This window comes from Haliotis asinina, chromosome 12 (assembly GCF_037392515.1).
Source record: "Haliotis asinina isolate JCU_RB_2024 chromosome 12, JCU_Hal_asi_v2, whole genome shotgun sequence".
NCBI lineage: Eukaryota > Metazoa > Mollusca > Gastropoda > Lepetellida > Haliotidae > Haliotis > Haliotis asinina.
In genome coordinates, this window is record NC_090291.1 from 23,050,151 (window position 1) to 23,070,207 (window position 20,057).

General features: G+C 45.8%; 1 protein-coding gene across 1 annotated transcript in view; it reads left to right on the top strand.

The window, feature by feature from the left end:
* Window positions 1-20,057, top strand: part of LOC137257631 (vacuolar protein sorting-associated protein 35-like) — a 134,656-nt gene that overhangs the window by 100,128 nt on the left and 14,471 nt on the right. Inside the window, exon 11 of the mRNA XM_067794961.1 lies at window positions 19,500-19,707. Within this exon, the coding sequence (XP_067651062.1) occupies window positions 19,500-19,707 (208 nt within the window). The remainder of the gene's footprint in view (window positions 1-19,499; window positions 19,708-20,057) is intronic.

Genomic DNA, 20,057 nt, shown 5'->3' on the forward strand with positions numbered 1-20,057 from the left:
TTTGGGGAATGTGTTGAGAGGTTGGAGGGTATGTGTGTTTTGGAGAATGTGTTGAGAGGTTAGAGGGTATGTGTGTTTTGGGGAATATGTTGAGAGGTTGGAGGGTATGTGTGTTTCGGGGAATGTGTTGAGAGGTTAGAGGGTATGTGTGTCATGGGGAATGTGTTGAGAGGTTAGAGGGTATGTGTGTTTTGGGGAATATGTTGAGAGGTTAGAGGGTATGTGTGTTTCGGGGAATGTGTTGAGAGGTTAGAGGGTATGTGTGTTTCAGGGAATGTGTTTAGAGGTTAGAGGGTATGTGTGTCATGGGGAATGTGTTGAGAGGTTAGAGGGTATGTGAGTTTTGGGGAATATGTTGAGAGGTTGGAGGGTATGTGTGTTTCGGGGAATGTGTTGAGAGGTTAGAGGGTATGTGTGTCATGGGGAATGTGTTGAGAGGTTAGAGGGTATGTGTGTCATGGGGAATGTGTTGAGAGGTTAGAGGGTATGTGTGTCATGGGGAATGTGTTGAGAGGTTAGAGGGTATGTGTGTTTTGGGGAATATGTTGAGAGGTTGGAGGGTATGTGTGTTTCAGGGAATGTGTTTAGAGGTTAGAGGGTATGTGTGTCATGGGGAATGTGTTGAGAGGTTAGAGGGTATGTGAGTTTTGGGGAATGTGTTGAGAGGTTGGAGGGTATGTGTGTTTCGGGGAATGTGTTGAGAGGTTGGAGGGTATGTGTGTCATGGGGAATGTGTTGAGAGGTTAGAGGGTATGTGTGTTTTGGGGAATATGTTGAGAGGTTAGAGGGTATGTGTGTTTTGGGGAATGTGTTGAGAGGTTAGAGGGTATATGTGTCATGGGCAATGTGTTGAGATGTTAGAGGGTATATGTGTCATGTGGAATGTGTTGAGAGGTTAGAGGGTATGTGTCTTTCGGGGAATGTGTTGAGAGGTTAGAGGGTATGTGTGTTTCGGGGAATGTGTTGAGAGGTTAGAGGGTATGTTTGTCATGGGGAATGTGTTGAGAGGTTAGAGGGTATGTGTGTTTTGGGGAATGTGTTGAGAGGTTGGAGGGTATATGTGTCATGGGCAATGTGTTGAGAGGTTAGAGGGTATATGTGTCATGTGGAATGTGTTGAGAGGTTGGAGGGTATGTGTGTTTCGGGGAATGTGTTGAGAGGTTAGAGGGTATGTGTGTTTTGGGGAATGTGTTGAGAGGTTGGAGGGTATGTGTGTCATGGGGAATGTGTTGAGAGGTTAGAGGGTATGTGTGTCATGGGGAATGTGTTGAGAGGTTAGAGGGTATGTGTGTCATGGGGAATGTGTTGAGAGGTTAGAGGTTATGTGTGTTTCGAGGAATGTGTTGAGAGGTTGGAGGGTATGTGTGTTTCGGGGAATGTCTTGAGAGGTTTGAGGGTATGTGTGTCATGGGGAATGTGTTGAGAGGTTAGAGGGTATGTGTGTTTTGGGGAATGTGTTGAGAGGTTAGAGGGTATATGTGTCATGGGCAATGTGTTGAGAGGTTAGAGGGTGTGTGTCTTTCGGGGAATGTGTTGAGAGGTTAGAGGGTATGTGTGTTTTGGGGAATGTGTTGAGAGGTTTGGGGGTATGTGTGTTTCGGGGAATGTGTTGAGAGGTTGGAGGGTGTATGTGTCATGGGGAATGTGTTGAGAGGTTGGAGGGTATGTGTGTTTTGGGGAATGTGTTGAGAGGGTAGAGGGTATATGTGTCATGTGAAATGTGTTGAGAGGTTAGAGGGTATGTGTCTTTCGGGGAATGTGTTGAGAGGTTAGAGGGTATGTGTGTTTTGGGGAATATGTTGAGAGGTTAGAGGGTATGTGTGTTTTGGGGAATATGTTGAGAGGTTAGAGGGTATGTGTGTCATGGGGAATGTGTTGAGAGGTTAGAGGGTATGTTTGTCATAGGGAATGTGTTGAGAGGTTAGAGGGTGTGTGTGTTTCGGGGAATATGTTGTGAGGTTGGAGGGTATGTGTGTTTCGGGGAATGTGTTGAGAGGTTAGAGGGTATGTGTGTCATGGGGAATGTGTTGAGAGGTTAGAGGGTATGTGTGTTTCGGGGAATGTGTTGAGAGGTTAGAGGGTATGTGTGTCATGGGCAATGTGTTGAGAGGTTAGAGGGTATGTGTGTTTTGGGGAATATGTTGAGAGGTTAGAGGGTATGTGTGTTTCGGGGAATGTGTTGAGAGGTTAGAGGGTTTGTGTGTTTCAGGGAATGTGTTGAGAGGTTAGAGGGTATGTGTGTTTTGGGGAATGTGTTGAGAGGTTAGAGGGTGTATGTGTCATGGGCAATGTGTTGAGATGTTAGAGGGTATATGTGTCATGTGGAATGTGTTGAGAGGTTAGAGGGTATGTGTCTTTCGGGGAATGTGTTGAGAGGTTAGAGGGTATGTGTGTTTCGGGGAATGTGTTGAGAGGTTAGAGGGTATGTTTGTCATGGGGAATGTGTTGAGAGGTTAGAGGGTATGTGTGTTTTGGGGAATGTGTTGAGAGGTTGGAGGGTATGTGTGTCATGGGCAATGTGTTGAGAGGTTAGAGGGTATATGTGTCATGTGGAATGTGTTGAGAGGTTGGAGGGTATGTGTGTTTCGGGGAATGTGTTGAGAGGTTAGAGGGTATGTGTGTTTTGGGGAATATGTTGAGAGGTTGGAGGGTATGTGTGTCATGGGGAATGTGTTGAGAGGTTAAAGGGTATGTGTGTCATGGGGAATGTGTTGAGAGGTTAGAGGGTATGTGTGTCATGGGGAATGTGTTGAGAGGTTAGAGGTTATGTGTGTTTCGAGGAATGTGTTGAGAGGTTGGAGGGTATGTGTGTTTCGGGGAATGTCTTGAGAGGTTTGAGGGTATGTGTGTCATGGGGAATGTGTTGAGAGGTTAGAGGGTGTGTGTGTTTTGGGGAATGTGTTGAGAGGTTAGAGGGTATATGTGTCATGGGCAATGTGTTGAGAGGTTAGAGGGTGTGTGTCTTTCGGGGAATGTGTTGAGAGGTTAGAGGGTATGTGTGTTTTGGGGAATGTGTTGAGAGGTTTGGGGGTATGTGTGTTTCGGGGAATGTGTTGAGAGGTTGGAGGGTGTATGTGTCATGGGGAATGTGTTGAGAGGTTAGAGGGTATGTGTGTTTTGGGGAATGTGTTGACAGGTTAGAGGGTATATGTGTCATGTGGAATGTGTTGAGAGGTTAGAGGGTATGTGTCTTTCGGGGAATGTGTTGAGAGGTTAGAGGGTATGTGTGTTTTGGGGAATATGTTGAGAGGTTGGAGGGTATGTGTGTCATGGGGAATGTGTTGAGAGGTTAAAGGGTATGTGTGTCATGGGGAATGTGTTGAGAGGTTAGAGGGTATGTGAGTTTTGGGGAATATGTTGAGAGGTTGGAGGGTATGTGTGTTTCGGGGAATGTGTTGAGAGGTTAGAGGGTATGTGTGTCATGGGGAATGTGTTGAGAGGTTAGAGGGTATGTGTGTCATGGGGAATGTGTTGAGAGGTTAGAGGTTATGTGTGTTTCGAGGAATGTGTTGAGAGGTTGGAGGGTATGTGTGTTTCGGGGAATGTCTTGAGAGGTTTGAGGGTATGTGTGTCATGGGGAATGTGTTGAGAGGTTAGAGGGTATGTGTGTTTTGGGGAATGTGTTGAGAGGTTAGAGGGTATATGTGTCATGGGCAATGTATTGAGAGGTTAGAGGGTGTGTGTCTTTCGGGGAATGTGTTGAGAGGTTAGAGGGTATGTGTGTTTTGGGGAATGTGTTGAGAGGTTTGGGGGTATGTGTGTTTCGGGGAATGTGTTGAGAGGTTGGAGGGTGTATGTGTCATGGGGAATGTGTTGAGAGGTTAGAGGGTATGTGTGTTTTGGGGAATGTGTTGAGAGGTTAGAGGGTATATGTGTCATGTGGAATGTGTTGAGAGGTTAGAGGGTATGTGTCTTTCGGGGAATGTGTTGAGAGGTTGGAGGGTATGTGTGTTTTGGGGAATATGTTGAGAGGTTGGAGGGTATGTGTGTCATGCGGAATGTGTTGAGAGGTTAAAGGGTATGTGTGTCATGGGGAATGTGTTGAGAGGTTAGAGGGTATGTGTGTCATGGGGAATGTGTTGAGAGGTTAGAGGTTATGTGTGTTTCGAGGAATGTGTTGAGAGGTTGGAGGGTATGTGTGTTTCGGGGAATGTCTTGAGAGGTTTGAGGGTATGTGTGTCATGGGGAATGTGTTGAGAGGTTAGAGGGTATGTGTGTTTTGGGGAATGTGTTGAGAGGTTAGAGGGTATATGTGTCATGGGCAATGTGTTGAGAGGTTAGAGGGTGTGTGTCTTTCGGGGAATGTGTTGAGAGGTTAGAGGGTATGTGTGTTTTGGGGAATGTGTTGAGAGGTTTGGGGGTATGTGTGTTTCGGGGAATGTGTTGAGAGGTTGGAGGGTGTATGTGTCATGGGGAATGTGTTGAGAGGTTAGAGGGTATGTGTGTTTTGGGGAATGTGTTGAGAGGTTAGAGGGTATATGTGTCATGTGGAATGTGTTGAGAGGTTAGAGGGTATGTGTCTTTCGGGGAATGTGTTGAGAGGTTAGAGGGTATGTGTGTTTTGGGGAATATGTTGAGAGGTTAGAGGGTATGTGTGTTTTGGGGAATATGTTGAGAGGTTAGAGGGTATGTGTGTCATGGGGAATGTGTTGAGAGGTTAGAGGGTATGTTTGTCATAGGGAATGTGTTGAGAGGTTAGAGGGTGTGTGTGTTTCGGTTAATATGTTGTGAGGTTGGAGGGTATGTGTGTTTCGGGGAATGTGTTGAGAGGTTAGAGGGTATGTGTGTCATGGGGAATGTGTTGAGAGGTTAGAGGGTATGTGTGTTTCGGGGAATGTGTTGAGAGGTTAGAGGGTATGTGTGTTTCGGGGAATGTGTTGAGAGGTTTGAGGGTGTGTGTTTCATGGGGAATGTGTTGAGAGGTTAGAGGGTATGTGTGTTTTGGGGAATGTGTTGAGAGGTTAGAGGGTATGTGTGTCATGGGGAATGTGTTGAGAGGTTAGAGGGTATGTGTGTCATGGGGAATGTGTTGAGAGGTTAGAGGGTATGTGTGTTTTGGGGAATATGTTGAGAGGTTGGAGGGTATGTGTGTTTCGGGGAATGTGTTGAGAGGTTAGAGGGTATGTGTGTCATGGGGAATGCGTTGAGAGGTTAGAGGGTATGTGTGTTTTGGGGAATATGTTGAGAGGTTAGAGGGTATGTGTGTTTCGGGGAATGTGTTGAGAGGTTAGAGGGTATGTTTGTCATGGGGAATATGTTGAGAGGTTAGAGGGTGTGTGTGTTTCGGGGAATATGTTGTGAGGTTGGAGGGTATGTGTGTTTCGGGGAATGTGTTGAGAGGTTAGAGGGTATGTGTGTCATGGGGAATGTGTTGAGAGGTTAGAGGGTATGTGTGTTTCGGGGAATGTGTTGAGAGGTTAGAGGGTATGTGTGTCATGGGGAATGTGTTGAGAGGTTAGAGGGTATGTGTGTTTCGGGGAATGTGTTGAGAGGTTAGAGGGTATGTGTGTTTCGGGGAATGTGTTTAGAGGTTTGAGGGTGTGTGTTTCATGGGGAATGTGTTGAGAGGTTAGAGGGTATGTGTGTTTTGTGGAATGTGTTGAGAGGTTAGAGGGTATGTGTGTCATGGGGAATGTGTTGAGAGGTTAGAGGGTATGTGTGTCATGGGGAATGTGTTGAGAGGTTAGAGGGTATGTGTGTTTTGGGGAATATGTTGAGAGGTTGGAGGGTATGTGTGTTTCGGGGAATGTGTTGAGAGGTTAGAGGGTATGTGTGTCATGGGGAATGTGTTGAGAGGTTAGAGGGTATGTGTGTTTTGGGGAATATGTTGAGAGGTTAGAGGGTATGTGTGTTTCGGGGAATGTGTTGAGTGGTTAGAGGGTATGTGTGTTTCGGGGAATGTGTTTAGAGGTTAGAGGGTATGTGTGTCATGGGGAATGTGTTGAGAGGTTAGAGGGTATGTGAGTTTTGGGGAATGTGTTGAGAGGCTGAAGGGTATGTGTGTTTTGGGGAATGTGTTGAGAGGTTTGAGGGTATGTGTGTCATGGGGAATGTGTTGAGAGGTTTGAGGGTATGTGTGTCATGGGGAATGTGTTGAGAGGTTAGAGGGTGTGTGTGTTTCGGGGAATATGTTGTGAGGTTGGAGGGTATGTGTGTTTCGGGGAATGTGTTGAGAGGTTAGAGGGTATGTGTGTCATGGGGAATGTGTTGAGAGGTTAGAGGGTATGTGTGTTTCGGGGAATGTGTTGAGAGGTTAGAGGGTATGTGTGTTTCGGGGAATGTGTTGAGAGGTTAGAGGGTATGTGTGTTTTGGGGAATGTGTTGAGAGGCTGGAGGGTATGTGTGTTTGGGGGAATGTGTTGAGAGGTTAGAGGGTATGTGTGTCATGGGGAATGTGTTGAGAGGTTAGAGGGTATGTGTGTCATGGTGAATGTGTTGAGAGGTTAGAGGGTATGTGTGTTTTGGGGAATATGTTGAGAGGTTGGATGGTATGTGTGTCATGGGGAATGTGTTGAGAGGTTAGAGGGTATGTGTGTCATGGGGAATGTGTTGAGAGGTTAGAGGGTATGTGTGTTTTGGGGAATATGTTGAGAGGTTGGAGGGTATGTGTGTTTCGGGGAATGTGTTGAGAGGTTAGAGGATATGTGTGTCATGGGGAATGTGTTGAGAGGTTAGAGGGTATGTGTGTTTCGGGGAATGTGTTGAGAGGTTGGAGGGTATGTGTGTTTCGGGGAATGTGTTGAGAGGTTGGAGGGTATGTGTGTTTCGGGGAATGTGTTGAGAGGTTAGAGGGTATGTGTGTTTCGGGGAATGTCTTGAGAGGTTAGAGGGTATGTGTGTTTCGGGGAATGTGTTGAGAGGTTGGAGGGTATGTGTGTTTCGGGGAATGTGTTGAGAGGCTGCAGGGTATGTGTGTTTTGGGAAATGTGTTGAGAGGTTAGAGGGTATGTGTGTCATGGGGAATGTGTTGAGAGGTTAGAGGGTATGTGTGTTTCGGGGAATGTGTTGAGAGGTTAGAGGTTTTGTGTGTTTTGGGGAATGTGTTTAGAGGTTAGAGGGTATGTGTGTCATGGGGAATGTGTTTAGAGGTTAGAGGGTATGTGTGTTTTGGGGAATATGTTGAGAGGTTAGAGGGTATGTGTGTCATGGGGAATGTGTTGAGAGGTTAGAGGGTATGTGTGTCATGGGGAATGTGTTGAGAGGTTAGAGGGTATGTGTCTCATGGGGAATGTATTGCAAGGTTAGAGGGTATGTGTGTTTGGGGGAATGTGTTGAGAGGTTAGAGGGTATATGTGTCATGTGGAATGTGTTGAGAGGTTAGAGGGTATGTGTCTTTCGGGGAATGTGTTGAGAGGTTAGAGGGTATGTGTGTTTCGGGGAATGTGTTGAGAGGTTAGAGGGTATGTGTGTTTCGGGGAATGTGTTGAGAGGTTAGAGGTTATGTGTGTCATGGGGAATGTGTTGAGAGTTTAGAGGGTATGTGTCTCATGGGGAATGTATTGCAAGGTTAGAGGGTATGTGTGTTTGGGGGAATGTGTTGAGAGGTTAGAGGGTATGTGTGTCATGGGGAATATGTTGAGAGGTTAGAGGGTATGTGTGTTTTGGGGAATATGTTGAGAGGTTGGAGGGTATGTGTGTTTCGGGGAATGTGTTGAGAGGTTAGAGGGTATGTGTGTCATGGGGAATGTGTTGAGAGGTTAGAGGGTATGTGTGTTTTGGGGAATATGTTGAGAGGTTAGAGGGTATGTGTGTTTCGGGGAATGTGTTGAGTGGTTAGAGGGTATGTGTGTTTCGGGGAATGTGTTTAGAGGTTAGAGGGTATGTGTGTCATGGGGAATGTGTTGAGAGGTTAGAGGGTATGTGAGTTTTGGGGAATGTGTTGAGAGGCTGAAGGGTATGTGTGTTTTGGGGAATGTGTTGAGAGGTTTGAGGGTATGTGTGTCATGGGGAATGTGTTGAGAGGTTTGAGGGTATGTGTGTCATGGGGAATGTGTTGAGAGGTTAGAGGGTGTGTGTGTTTCGGGGAATATGTTGTGAGGTTGGAGGGTATGTGTGTTTCGGGGAATGTGTTGAGAGGTTAGAGGGTATGTGTGTCATGGGGAATGTGTTGAGAGGTTAGAGGGTATGTGTGTTTCGGGGAATGTGTTGAGAGGTTAGAGGGTATGTGTGTTTCGGGGAATGTGTTGAGAGGTTAGAGGGTATGTGTGTTTTGGGGAATGTGTTGAGAGGCTGGAGGGTATGTGTGTTTGGGGGAATGTGTTGAGAGGTTAGAGGGTATGTGTGTCATGGGGAATGTGTTGAGAGGTTAGAGGGTATGTGTGTCATGGTGAATGTGTTGAGAGGTTAGAGGGTATGTGTGTTTTGGGGAATATGTTGAGAGGTTGGATGGTATGTGTGTCATGGGGAATGTGTTGAGAGGTTAGAGGGTATGTGTGTCATGGGGAATGTGTTGAGAGGTTAGAGGGTATGTGTGTTTTGGGGAATATGTTGAGAGGTTGGAGGGTATGTGTGTTTCGGGGAATGTGTTGAGAGGTTAGAGGATATGTGTGTCATGGGGAATGTGTTGAGAGGTTAGAGGGTATGTGTGTTTCGGGGAATGTGTTGAGAGGTTGGAGGGTATGTGTGTTTCGGGGAATGTGTTGAGAGGTTGGAGGGTATGTGTGTTTCGGGGAATGTGTTGAGAGGTTAGAGGGTATGTGTGTTTCGGGGAATGTCTTGAGAGGTTAGAGGGTATGTGTGTTTCGGGGAATGTGTTGAGAGGTTGGAGGGTATGTGTGTTTCGGGGAATGTGTTGAGAGGCTGCAGGGTATGTGTGTTTTGGGAAATGTGTTGAGAGGTTAGAGGGTATGTGTGTCATGGGGAATGTGTTGAGAGGTTAGAGGGTATGTGTGTTTCGGGGAATGTGTTGAGAGGTTAGAGGTTTTGTGTGTTTTGGGGAATGTGTTTAGAGGTTAGAGGGTATGTGTGTCATGGGGAATGTGTTTAGAGGTTAGAGGGTATGTGTGTTTTGGGGAATATGTTGAGAGGTTAGAGGGTATGTGTGTCATGGGGAATGTGTTGAGAGGTTAGAGGGTATGTGTGTCATGGGGAATGTGTTGAGAGGTTAGAGGGTATGTGTCTCATGGGGAATGTATTGCAAGGTTAGAGGGTATGTGTGTTTGGGGGAATGTGTTGAGAGGTTAGAGGGTATATGTGTCATGTGGAATGTGTTGAGAGGTTAGAGGGTATGTGTCTTTCGGGGAATGTGTTGAGAGGTTAGAGGGTATGTGTGTTTCGGGGAATGTGTTGAGAGGTTAGAGGGTATGTGTGTTTCGGGGAATGTGTTGAGAGGTTAGAGGTTATGTGTGTCATGGGGAATGTGTTGAGAGTTTAGAGGGTATGTGTCTCATGGGGAATGTATTGCAAGGTTAGAGGGTATGTGTGTTTGGGGGAATGTGTTGAGAGGTTAGAGGGTATGTGTGTTTTGGGGAATGTGTTGAGAGGTTAGAGGGTATGTGTGTTTCGGGGAATGTGTTGAGAGGTTAGAGGTTATGTGTGTCATGGGGAATATGTTGAGAGGTTAGAGGGTATGTGTCTCATGGGGAATGTATTGCAAGGTTAGAGGGTATGTGTGTCATGGGAAATGTGTTGAGAGGTTAGAGGGTATGTGTGTTTTGGGGAATGTGTTGAGAGGTTAGAGGGTATGTGTGTTTGGGGGAATGTGTTGAGAGGTTAGAGGGTATGTGTGTTTCGGGGAATGTGTTGAGAGGTTAGAGGGTATGTCTGTTTTGGGGAATGTGTTGAGAGGTTAGAGGGTATGTTTGTCATGGGGAATGTGTTGAGAGGTTAGAGGGTATGTGTGTCATGGGGAATGTGTTGAGAGGGTAGAGGGTATGTGTGTTTCGGGGAATGTGTTGAGAGGTTAGAGGGTATGTGTGTTTTGGGGAATATGTTGAGAGGTTAGAGGGTATGTGTGTTTTGGGGAATATGTTGAGAGGTTAGAGGGTATGTGTGTTTTGGGGAATGTGTTGAGAGATTAGAGGGTATGTGTGTTTTCGGGAATGTGTTGAGAGGTTAGAGGGTTTGTGTGTTTCGGGGAATGTGTTGAGAGGTTAGAGGGTATGTGTGTTTCGGGGAATGTGTTGAGAGGTTGGAGGGTATGTGTGTTTCGGGGAATGTGTTGAGAGGTTAGAGGGTATGTGTGTCATGGGGAATGTGTTGAGAGGTTAGAGGGTATGTGTGTTTTGGGGAATGTGTTGAGAGGTTGGAGGGTATGTGTGTTTTGGAGAATGTGTTGAGAGGTTAGAGGGTATGTGTGTTTTGGGGAATATGTTGAGAGGTTGGAGGGTATGTGTGTTTCGGGGAATGTGTTGAGAGGTTAGAGGGTATGTGTGTCATGGGGAATGTGTTGAGAGGTTAGAGGGTATGTGTGTTTTGGGGAATATGTTGAGAGGTTAGAGGGTATGTGTGTTTCGGGGAATGTGTTGAGAGGTTAGAGGGTATGTGTGTTTCAGGGAATGTGTTTAGAGGTTAGAGGGTATGTGTGTCATGGGGAATGTGTTGAGAGGTTAGAGGGTATGTGAGTTTTGGGGAATATGTTGAGAGGTTGGAGGGTATGTGTGTTTCGGGGAATGTGTTGAGAGGTTAGAGGGTATGTGTGTCATGGGGAATGTGTTGAGAGGTTAGAGGGTATGTGTGTCATGGGGAATGTGTTGAGAGGTTAGAGGGTATGTGTGTCATGGGGAATGTGTTGAGAGGTTAGAGGGTATGTGTCTTTTGGGCAATATGTTGAGAGGTTGGAGGGTATGTGTGTTTCAGGGAATGTGTTTAGAGGTTAGAGGGTATGTGTGTCATGGGGAATGTGTTGAGAGGTTAGAGGGTATGTGAGTTTTGGGGAATGTGTTGAGAGGTTGGAGGGTATGTGTGTTTCGGGGAATGTGTTGAAAGGTTGGAGGGTATGTGTGTCATGGGGAATGTGTTGAGAGGTTAGAGGGTATGTGTGTTTTGGGGAATATGTTGAGAGGTTAGAGGGTATGTGTGTTTTGGGGAATGTGTTGAGAGGTTAGAGGGTATATGTGTCATGGGCAATGTGTTGAGATGTTAGAGGGTATATGTGTCATGTGGAATGTGTTGAGAGGTTAGAGGGTATGTGTCTTTCGGGGAATGTGTTGAGAGGTTAGAGGGTATGTGTGTTTCGGGGAATGTGTTGAGAGGTTAGAGGGTATGTTTGTCATGGGGAATGTGTTGAGAGGTTAGAGGGTATGTGTGTTTTGGGGAATGTGTTGAGAGGTTGGAGGGTATATGTGTCATGGGCAATGTGTTGAGAGGTTAGAGGGTATATGTGTCATGTGGAATGTGTTGAGAGGTTGGAGGGTATGTGTGTTTCGGGGAATGTGTTGAGAGGTTAGAGGGTATGTGTGTTTTGGGGAATGTGTTGAGAGGTTAGAGGGTATGTGTGTCATGGGGAATGTGTTGAGAGGTTAAAGGGTATGTGTGTCATGGGGAATGTGTTGAGAGGTTAGAGGGTATGTGTGTCATGGGGAATGTGTTGAGAGGTTAGAGGTTATGTGTGTTTCGAGGAATGTGTTGAGAGGTTGGAGGGTATGTGTGTTTCGGGGAATGTCTTGAGAGGTTTGAGGGTATGTGTGTCATGGGGAATGTGTTGAGAGGTTAGAGGGTATGTGTGTTTTGGGGAATGTGTTGAGAGGTTAGAGGGTATATGTGTCATGGGCAATGTGTTGAGAGGTTAGAGGGTGTGTGTCTTTCGGGGAATGTGTTGAGAGGTTAGAGGGTATGTGTGTTTTGGGGAATGTGTTGAGAGGTTTGGGGGTATGTGTGTTTCGGGGAATGTGTTGAGAGGTTGGAGGGTGTATGTGTCATGGGGAATGTGTTGAGAGGTTGGAGGGTATGTGTGTTTTGGGGAATGTGTTGAGAGGTTGGAGGGTATATGTGTCATGTGAAATGTGTTGAGAGGTTAGAGGGTATGTGTCTTTCGGGGAATGTGTTGAGAGGTTAGAGGGTATGTGTGTTTTGGGGAATATGTTGAGAGGTTAGAGGGTATGTGTGTTTTGGGGAATATGTTGAGAGGTTGGAGGGTATGTGTGTTTCGGGGAATGTGTTGAGAGGTTAGAGGGTATGTGTGTCATGGGGAATGTGTTGAGAGGTTAGAGGGTATGTGTGTTTTGGGGAATATGTTGAGAGGTTAGAGGGTATGTGTGTTTCGGGGAATGTGTTGAGTGGTTAGAGGGTATGTGTGTTTCGGGGAATGTGTTTAGAGGTTAGAGGGTATGTGTGTCATGGGGAATGTGTTGAGAGGTTAGAGGGTATGTGAGTTTTGGGGAATGTGTTGAGAGGCTGAAGGGTATGTGTGTTTTGGGGAATGTGTTGAGAGGTTTGAGGGTATGTGTGTCATGGGGAATGTGTTGAGAGGTTTGAGGGTATGTGTGTCATGGGGAATGTGTTGAGAGGTTAGAGGGTGTGTGTGTTTCGGGGAATATGTTGTGAGGTTGGAGGGTATGTGTGTTTCGGGGAATGTGTTGAGAGGTTAGAGGGTATGTGTGTCATGGGGAATGTGTTGAGAGGTTAGAGGGTATGTGTGTTTCGGGGAATGTGTTGAGAGGTTAGAGGGTATGTGTGTTTCGGGGAATGTGTTGAGAGGTTAGAGGGTATGTGTGTTTTGGGGAATGTGTTGAGAGGCTGGAGGGTATGTGTGTTTGGGGGAATGTGTTGAGAGGTTAGAGGGTATGTGTGTCATGGGGAATGTGTTGAGAGGTTAGAGGGTATGTGTGTCATGGTGAATGTGTTGAGAGGTTAGAGGGTATGTGTGTTTTGGGGAATATGTTGAGAGGTTGGATGGTATGTGTGTCATGGGGAATGTGTTGAGAGGTTAGAGGGTATGTGTGTCATGGGGAATGTGTTGAGAGGTTAGAGGGTATGTGTGTTTTGGGGAATATGTTGAGAGGTTGGAGGGTATGTGTGTTTCGGGGAATGTGTTGAGAGGTTAGAGGATATGTGTGTCATGGGGAATGTGTTGAGAGGTTAGAGGGTATGTGTGTTTCGGGGAATGTGTTGAGAGGTTGGAGGGTATGTGTGTTTCGGGGAATGTGTTGAGAGGTTGGAGGGTATGTGTGTTTCGGGGAATGTGTTGAGAGGTTAGAGGGTATGTGTGTTTCGGGGAATGTCTTGAGAGGTTAGAGGGTATGTGTGTTTCGGGGAATGTGTTGAGAGGTTGGAGGGTATGTGTGTTTCGGGGAATGTGTTGAGAGGCTGCAGGGTATGTGTGTTTTGGGAAATGTGTTGAGAGGTTAGAGGGTATGTGTGTCATGGGGAATGTGTTGAGAGGTTAGAGGGTATGTGTGTTTCGGGGAATGTGTTGAGAGGTTAGAGGTTTTGTGTGTTTTGGGGAATGTGTTTAGAGGTTAGAGGGTATGTGTGTCATGGGGAATGTGTTTAGAGGTTAGAGGGTATGTGTGTTTTGGGGAATATGTTGAGAGGTTAGAGGGTATGTGTGTCATGGGGAATGTGTTGAGAGGTTAGAGGGTATGTGTGTCATGGGGAATGTGTTGAGAGGTTAGAGGGTATGTGTCTCATGGGGAATGTATTGCAAGGTTAGAGGGTATGTGTGTTTGGGGGAATGTGTTGAGAGGTTAGAGGGTATATGTGTCATGTGGAATGTGTTGAGAGGTTAGAGGGTATGTGTCTTTCGGGGAATGTGTTGAGAGGTTAGAGGGTATGTGTGTTTCGGGGAATGTGTTGAGAGGTTAGAGGGTATGTGTGTTTCGGGGAATGTGTTGAGAGGTTAGAGGTTATGTGTGTCATGGGGAATGTGTTGAGAGTTTAGAGGGTATGTGTCTCATGGGGAATGTATTGCAAGGTTAGAGGGTATGTGTGTTTGGGGGAATGTGTTGAGAGGTTAGAGGGTATGTGTGTTTTGGGGAATGTGTTGAGAGGTTAGAGGGTATGTGTGTTTCGGGGAATGTGTTGAGAGGTTAGAGGTTATGTGTGTCATGGGGAATATGTTGAGAGGTTAGAGGGTATGTGTCTCATGGGGAATGTATTGCAAGGTTAGAGGGTATGTGTGTCATGGGAAATGTGTTGAGAGGTTAGAGGGTATGTGTGTTTTGGGGAATGTGTTGAGAGGTTAGAGGGTATGTGTGTTTGGGGGAATGTGTTGAGAGGTTAGAGGGTATGTGTGTTTCGGGGAATGTGTTGAGAGGTTAGAGGGTATGTCTGTTTTGGGGAATGTGTTGAGAGGTTAGAGGGTATGTTTGTCATGGGGAATGTGTTGAGAGGTTAGAGGGTATGTGTGTCATGGGGAATGTGTTGAGAGGGTAGAGGGTATGTGTGTTTCGGGGAATGTGTTGAGAGGTTAGAGGGTATGTGTGTTTTGGGGAATATGTTGAGAGGTTAGAGGGTATGTGTGTTTTGGGGAATATGTTGAGAGGTTAGAGGGTATGTGTGTTTTGGGGAATGTGTTGAGAGATTAGAGGGTATGTGTGTTTTCGGGAATGTGTTGAGAGGTTAGAGGGTTTGTGTGTTTCGGGGAATGTGTTGAGAGGTTAGAGGGTATGTGTGTTTCGGGGAATGTGTTGAGAGGTTGGAGGGTATGTGTGTTTCGGGGAATGTGTTGAGAGGTTAGAGGGTATGTGTGTCATGGGGAATGTGTTGAGAGGTTAGAGGGTATGTGTGTTTTGGGGAATGTGTTGAGAGGTTGGAGGGTATGTGTGTTTTGGAGAATGTGTTGAGAGGTTAGAGGGTATGTGTGTTTTGGGGAATATGTTGAGAGGTTGGAGGGTATGTGTGTTTCGGGGAATGTGTTGAGAGGTTAGAGGGTATGTGTGTCATGGGGAATGTGTTGAGAGGTTAGAGGGTATGTGTGTTTTGGGGAATATGTTGAGAGGTTAGAGGGTATGTGTGTTTCGGGGAATGTGTTGAGAGGTTAGAGGGTATGTGTGTTTCAGGGAATGTGTTTAGAGGTTAGAGGGTATGTGTGTCATGGGGAATGTGTTGAGAGGTTAGAGGGTATGTGAGTTTTGGGGAATATGTTGAGAGGTTGGAGGGTATGTGTGTTTCGGGGAATGTGTTGAGAGGTTAGAGGGTATGTGTGTCATGGGGAATGTGTTGAGAGGTTAGAGGGTATGTGTGTCATGGGGAATGTGTTGAGAGGTTAGAGGGTATGTGTGTCATGGGGAATGTGTTGAGAGGTTAGAGGGTATGTGTCTTTTGGGCAATATGTTGAGAGGTTGGAGGGTATGTGTGTTTCAGGGAATGTGTTTAGAGGTTAGAGGGTATGTGTGTCATGGGGAATGTGTTGAGAGGTTAGAGGGTATGTGAGTTTTGGGGAATGTGTTGAGAGGTTGGAGGGTATGTGTGTTTCGGGGAATGTGTTGAAAGGTTGGAGGGTATGTGTGTCATGGGGAATGTGTTGAGAGGTTAGAGGGTATGTGTGTTTTGGGGAATATGTTGAGAGGTTAGAGGGTATGTGTGTTTTGGGGAATGTGTTGAGAGGTTAGAGGGTATATGTGTCATGGGCAATGTGTTGAGATGTTAGAGGGTATATGTGTCATGTGGAATGTGTTGAGAGGTTAGAGGGTATGTGTCTTTCGGGGAATGTGTTGAGAGGTTAGAGGGTATGTGTGTTTCGGGGAATGTGTTGAGAGGTTAGAGGGTATGTTTGTCATGGGGAATGTGTTGAGAGGTTAGAGGGTATGTGTGTTTTGGGGAATGTGTTGAGAGGTTGGAGGGTATATGTGTCATGGGCAATGTGTTGAGAGGTTAGAGGGTATATGTGTCATGTGGAATGTGTTGAGAGGTTGGAGGGTATGTGTGTTTCGGGGAATGTGTTGAGAGGTTAGAGGGTATGTGTGTTTTGGGGAATGTGTTGAGAGGTTAGAGGGTATGTGTGTCATGGGGAATGTGTTGAGAGGTTAAAGGGTATGTGTGTCATGGGGAATGTGTTGAGAGGTTAGAGGGTATGTGTGTCATGGGGAATGTGTTGAGAGGTTAGAGGTTATGTGTGTTTCGAGGAATGTGTTGAGAGGTTGGAGGGTATGTGTGTTTCGGGGAATGTCTTGAGAGGTTTGAGGGTATGTGTGTCATGGGGAATGTGTTGAGAGGTTAGAGGGTATGTGTGTTTTGGGGAATGTGTTGAGAGGTTAGAGGGTATATGTGTCATGGGCAATGTGTTGAGAGGTTAGAGGGTGTGTGTCTTTCGGGGAATGTGTTGAGAGGTTAGAGGGTATGTGTGTTTTGGGGAATGTGTTGAGAGGTTTGGGGGTATGTGTGTTTCGGGGAATGTGTTGAGAGGTTGGAGGGTGTATGTGTCATGGGGAATGTGTTGAGAGGTTGGAGGGTATGTGTGTTTTGGGGAATGTGTTGAGAGGTTGGAGGGTATATGTGTCATGTGAAATGTGTTGAGAGGTTAGAGGGTATGTGTCTTTCGGGGAATGTGTTGAGAGGTTAGAGGGTATGTGTGTTTTGGGGAATATGTTGAGAGGTTAGAGGGTATGTGTGTTTTGGGGAATATGTTGAGAGGTTAGAGGGTATGTGTGTCATGGGGAATGTGTTGAGAGGTTAGAGGGTATGTTTGTCATAGGGAATGTGTTGAGAGGTTAGAGGGTGTGTGTGTTTCGGGGAATATGTTGTGAGGTTGGAGGGTATGTGTGTTTCGGGGAATGTGTTGAGAGGTTAGAGGGTATGTGTGTCATGGGGAATGTGTTGAGAGGTTAGAGGGTATGTGTGTTTCGGGGAATGTGTTGAGAGGTTAGAGGGTATGTGTGTTTCGGGGAATGTGTTGAGAGGTTTGAGGGTGTGTGTTTCATGGGGAATGTGTTGAGAGGTTAGAGGGTATGTGTGTTTTGGGGAATGTGTTGAGAGGTTAGAGGGTATGTGTGTTTTGTGGAATGTGTTGAGAGGTTAGAGGGTATGTGTGTCATGGGGAATGTGTTGAGAGGTTAGAGGGTATGTGTGTCATGGGGAATGTGTTGAGAGGTTAGAGGGTATGTGTGTTTTGGGGAATATGTTGAGAGGTTGGAGGGTATGTGTGTTTCGGGGAATGTGTTGAGAGGTTAGAGGGTATGTGTGTCATGGGGAATGCGTTGAGAGGTTAGAGGGTATGTGTGTTTTGGGGAATATGTTGAGAGGTTAGAGGGTATGTGTGTTTCGGGGAATGTGTTGAGAGGTTAGAGGGTATGTTTGTCATGGGGAATGTGTTGAGAGGTTAGAGGGTGTGTGTGTTTCGGGGAATATGTTGTGAGGTTGGAGGGTATGTGTGTTTCGGGGAATGTGTTGAGAGGTTAGAGGGTATGTGTGTCATGGGGAATGTGTTGAGAGGTTGGAGGGTATGTGTGTTTCGGGGAATGTGTTGAGAGGTTAGAGGGTATGTGTGTCATGGGGAATGTGTTGAGAGGTTAGAGGGTATGTGTGTTTCGGGGAATGTGTTGAGAGGTTAGAGGGTATGTGTGTTTCGGGGAATGTGTTTAGAGGTTTGAGGGTGTGTGTTTCATGGGGAATGTGTTGAGAGGTTAGAGGGTATGTGTGTTTTGGGGAATGTGTTGAGAGGTTAGAGGGTATGTTTGTTTTGTGGAATGTGTTGAGAGGTTAGAGGGTATGTGTGTCATGGGGAATGTGTTGAGAGGTTAGAGGGTATGTGTGTCATGGGGAATGTGTTGAGAGGTTAGAGGGTATGTGTGTTTTGGGGAATATGTTGAGAGGTTGGAGGGTATGTGTGTTTCGGGGAATGTGTTGAGAGGTTAGAGGGTATGTGTGTCATGGGGAATGTGTTGAGAGGTTAGAGGGTATGTGTGTTTTGGGGAATATGTTGAGAGGTTAGAGGGTATGTGTGTTTCGGGGAATGTGTTGATAGGTTAGAGGGTATGTGTGTTTCGGGGAATGTGTTTAGAGGTTAGAGGGTATGTGTGTCATGGGGAATGTGTTGAGAGGTTAGAGGGTATGTGAGTTTTGGGGAATGTGTTGAGAGGCTGAAGGGTATGTGTGTTTTGGGGAATGTGTTGAGAGGTTTGAGGGTATGTGTGTCATGGGGAATGTGTTGAGAGGTTAGAGGGTATGTGTGTCATGGGGAATGTGTTGAGAGGTTAGAGGGTGTGTGTGTTTCGGGGAATATGTTGTGAGGTTGGAGGGTATGTGTGTTTCGGGGAATGTGTTGAGAGGTTAGAGGGTATGTGTGTCATGGGGAATGTGTTGAGAGGTTAGAGGGTATGTGTGTTTCGGGGAATGTGTTGAGAGGTTAGAGGGTATGTGTGTTTCGGGGAATGTGTTGAGAGGTTAGAGGGTATGTGTGTTTCGGGGAATGTGTTGAGAGGTTAGAGGGTATGTGTGTTTTGGGGAATGTGTTGAGAGGCTGGAGGGTATGTGTGTTTGGGGGAATGTGTTGAGAGGTTAGAGGGTATGTGTGTCATGGGGAATGTGTTGAGAGGTTAGAGGGTATGTGTGTCATGGTGAATGTGTTGAGAGGTTAGAGGGTATGTGTGTTTTGGGGAATATGTTGAGAGGTTAGAGGGTATGTGTGTCATGGGGAATGTGTTGAGAGGTTAGAGGGTATGTGTGTCATGGGGAATGTGTTGAGAGGTTAGAGGGTATGTGTGTTTTGGGGAATATGTTGATAGGTTGGAGGGTATGTGTGTTTCGGGGAATGTGTTGAGAGGTTAGAGGATATGTGTGTCATGGGGAATGTGTTGAGAGGTTAGAGGGTATGTGTGTTTCGGGGAATGTGTTGAGAGGTTGGAGGGTATGTGTGTTTCGGGGAATGTGTTGAGAGGTTGGAGGGTATGTGTGTTTCGGGGAATGTGTTGAGAGGTTAGAGGGTATGTGTGTTTCGGGGAATGTCTTGAGAGGTTAGAGGGTATGTGTGTTTCGGGGAATGTGTTGAGAGGTTAGAGGGTATGTGTGTTTCGGGGAATGTGTTGAGAGGTTAGAGGGTATGTGTGTTTTGGGGAATATGTTGAGAGGTTAGAGGGTATGTGTGTTTCGGGGAATGTGTTGAGAGGTTAGAGGGTATGTGTGTTTGGGGGAATATGTTGTGAGGTTAGAGGGTATGTGTGTTTTGGGGAATGTGTTGAGATGTTAGAGGGTATGTGTGTCATGGGGAATGTGTTGAGAGGTTAGAGGGTATGTGTGTCTAGGGGAATATGTTGAGAGGTTAGAGGGTATGTGTGTTTTGGGGAATGTGTTGAGATGTTAGAGGGTATGTGTGTTTTGGGGAATGTGTTGAGAGGTTAGAAAGTATGTGTGTCTAGGGGAATGTGTTGCAAGTTTAAAGGGTATATGTGTCATGGGGAATACCTTGCGGTGTTAGAGGGTGCGAGTGTGTGGGAGACATTTGGAGAGATTAGAGGGAACATCTGTGGGGGGGACATTTTGAGTGGTTAGAGAGCACATATTTGTTGGGGACATTTTGAAGGGTTCCAGGGCACATGTGTCTAGGGGACAGAAGCAGGAGATGAAGTTTCTGTTTTATAACATTCAGTTTACATCAGTAACTCAATAACGTAATTGTGTTGTAGTCTTGAGCATGGAACTCCAGTGTCAAAAGAGCTGATGAGACTGATGAAGATTCCTGTGGACACATACAACAACCTTCTCACAGTGCTGGAGCTTCAACACTATGGACCCATGTTTGAGTACTTTGACTTCAAAGGTCGAAAGATAATGAGCTGCTACATAATCAACAATGCCCTGGAAAATGACATCAAAATACCTCTTCAGGAAAATGTGAGTGCAAAAAACATTTGATGCAGAAATTGTGCATATATGAGAACCCTTTCTGCTTTTATTGATTCTATTTTGTCCACACCTTCACAAATTCAAGGTAGTTGAATGTTTTTTATTGTTCATTTGACACATATCCTCTACCACTTACTTGATTAATAACTTGATTGATGTCATAAATAACTATCTACTTTGATGATATCTGAAAACATGTTCTCCACTAAACAGATGTTTCAATTAACAGAACAGTGAATCTTCTTATTTGGCTATCATGGTAATTCTAAGGGCTGTAATGCATTTTGTCTTCCCCAACATATATAAAAACTTTCTCAACCTCAGAGGGAAATTATTGT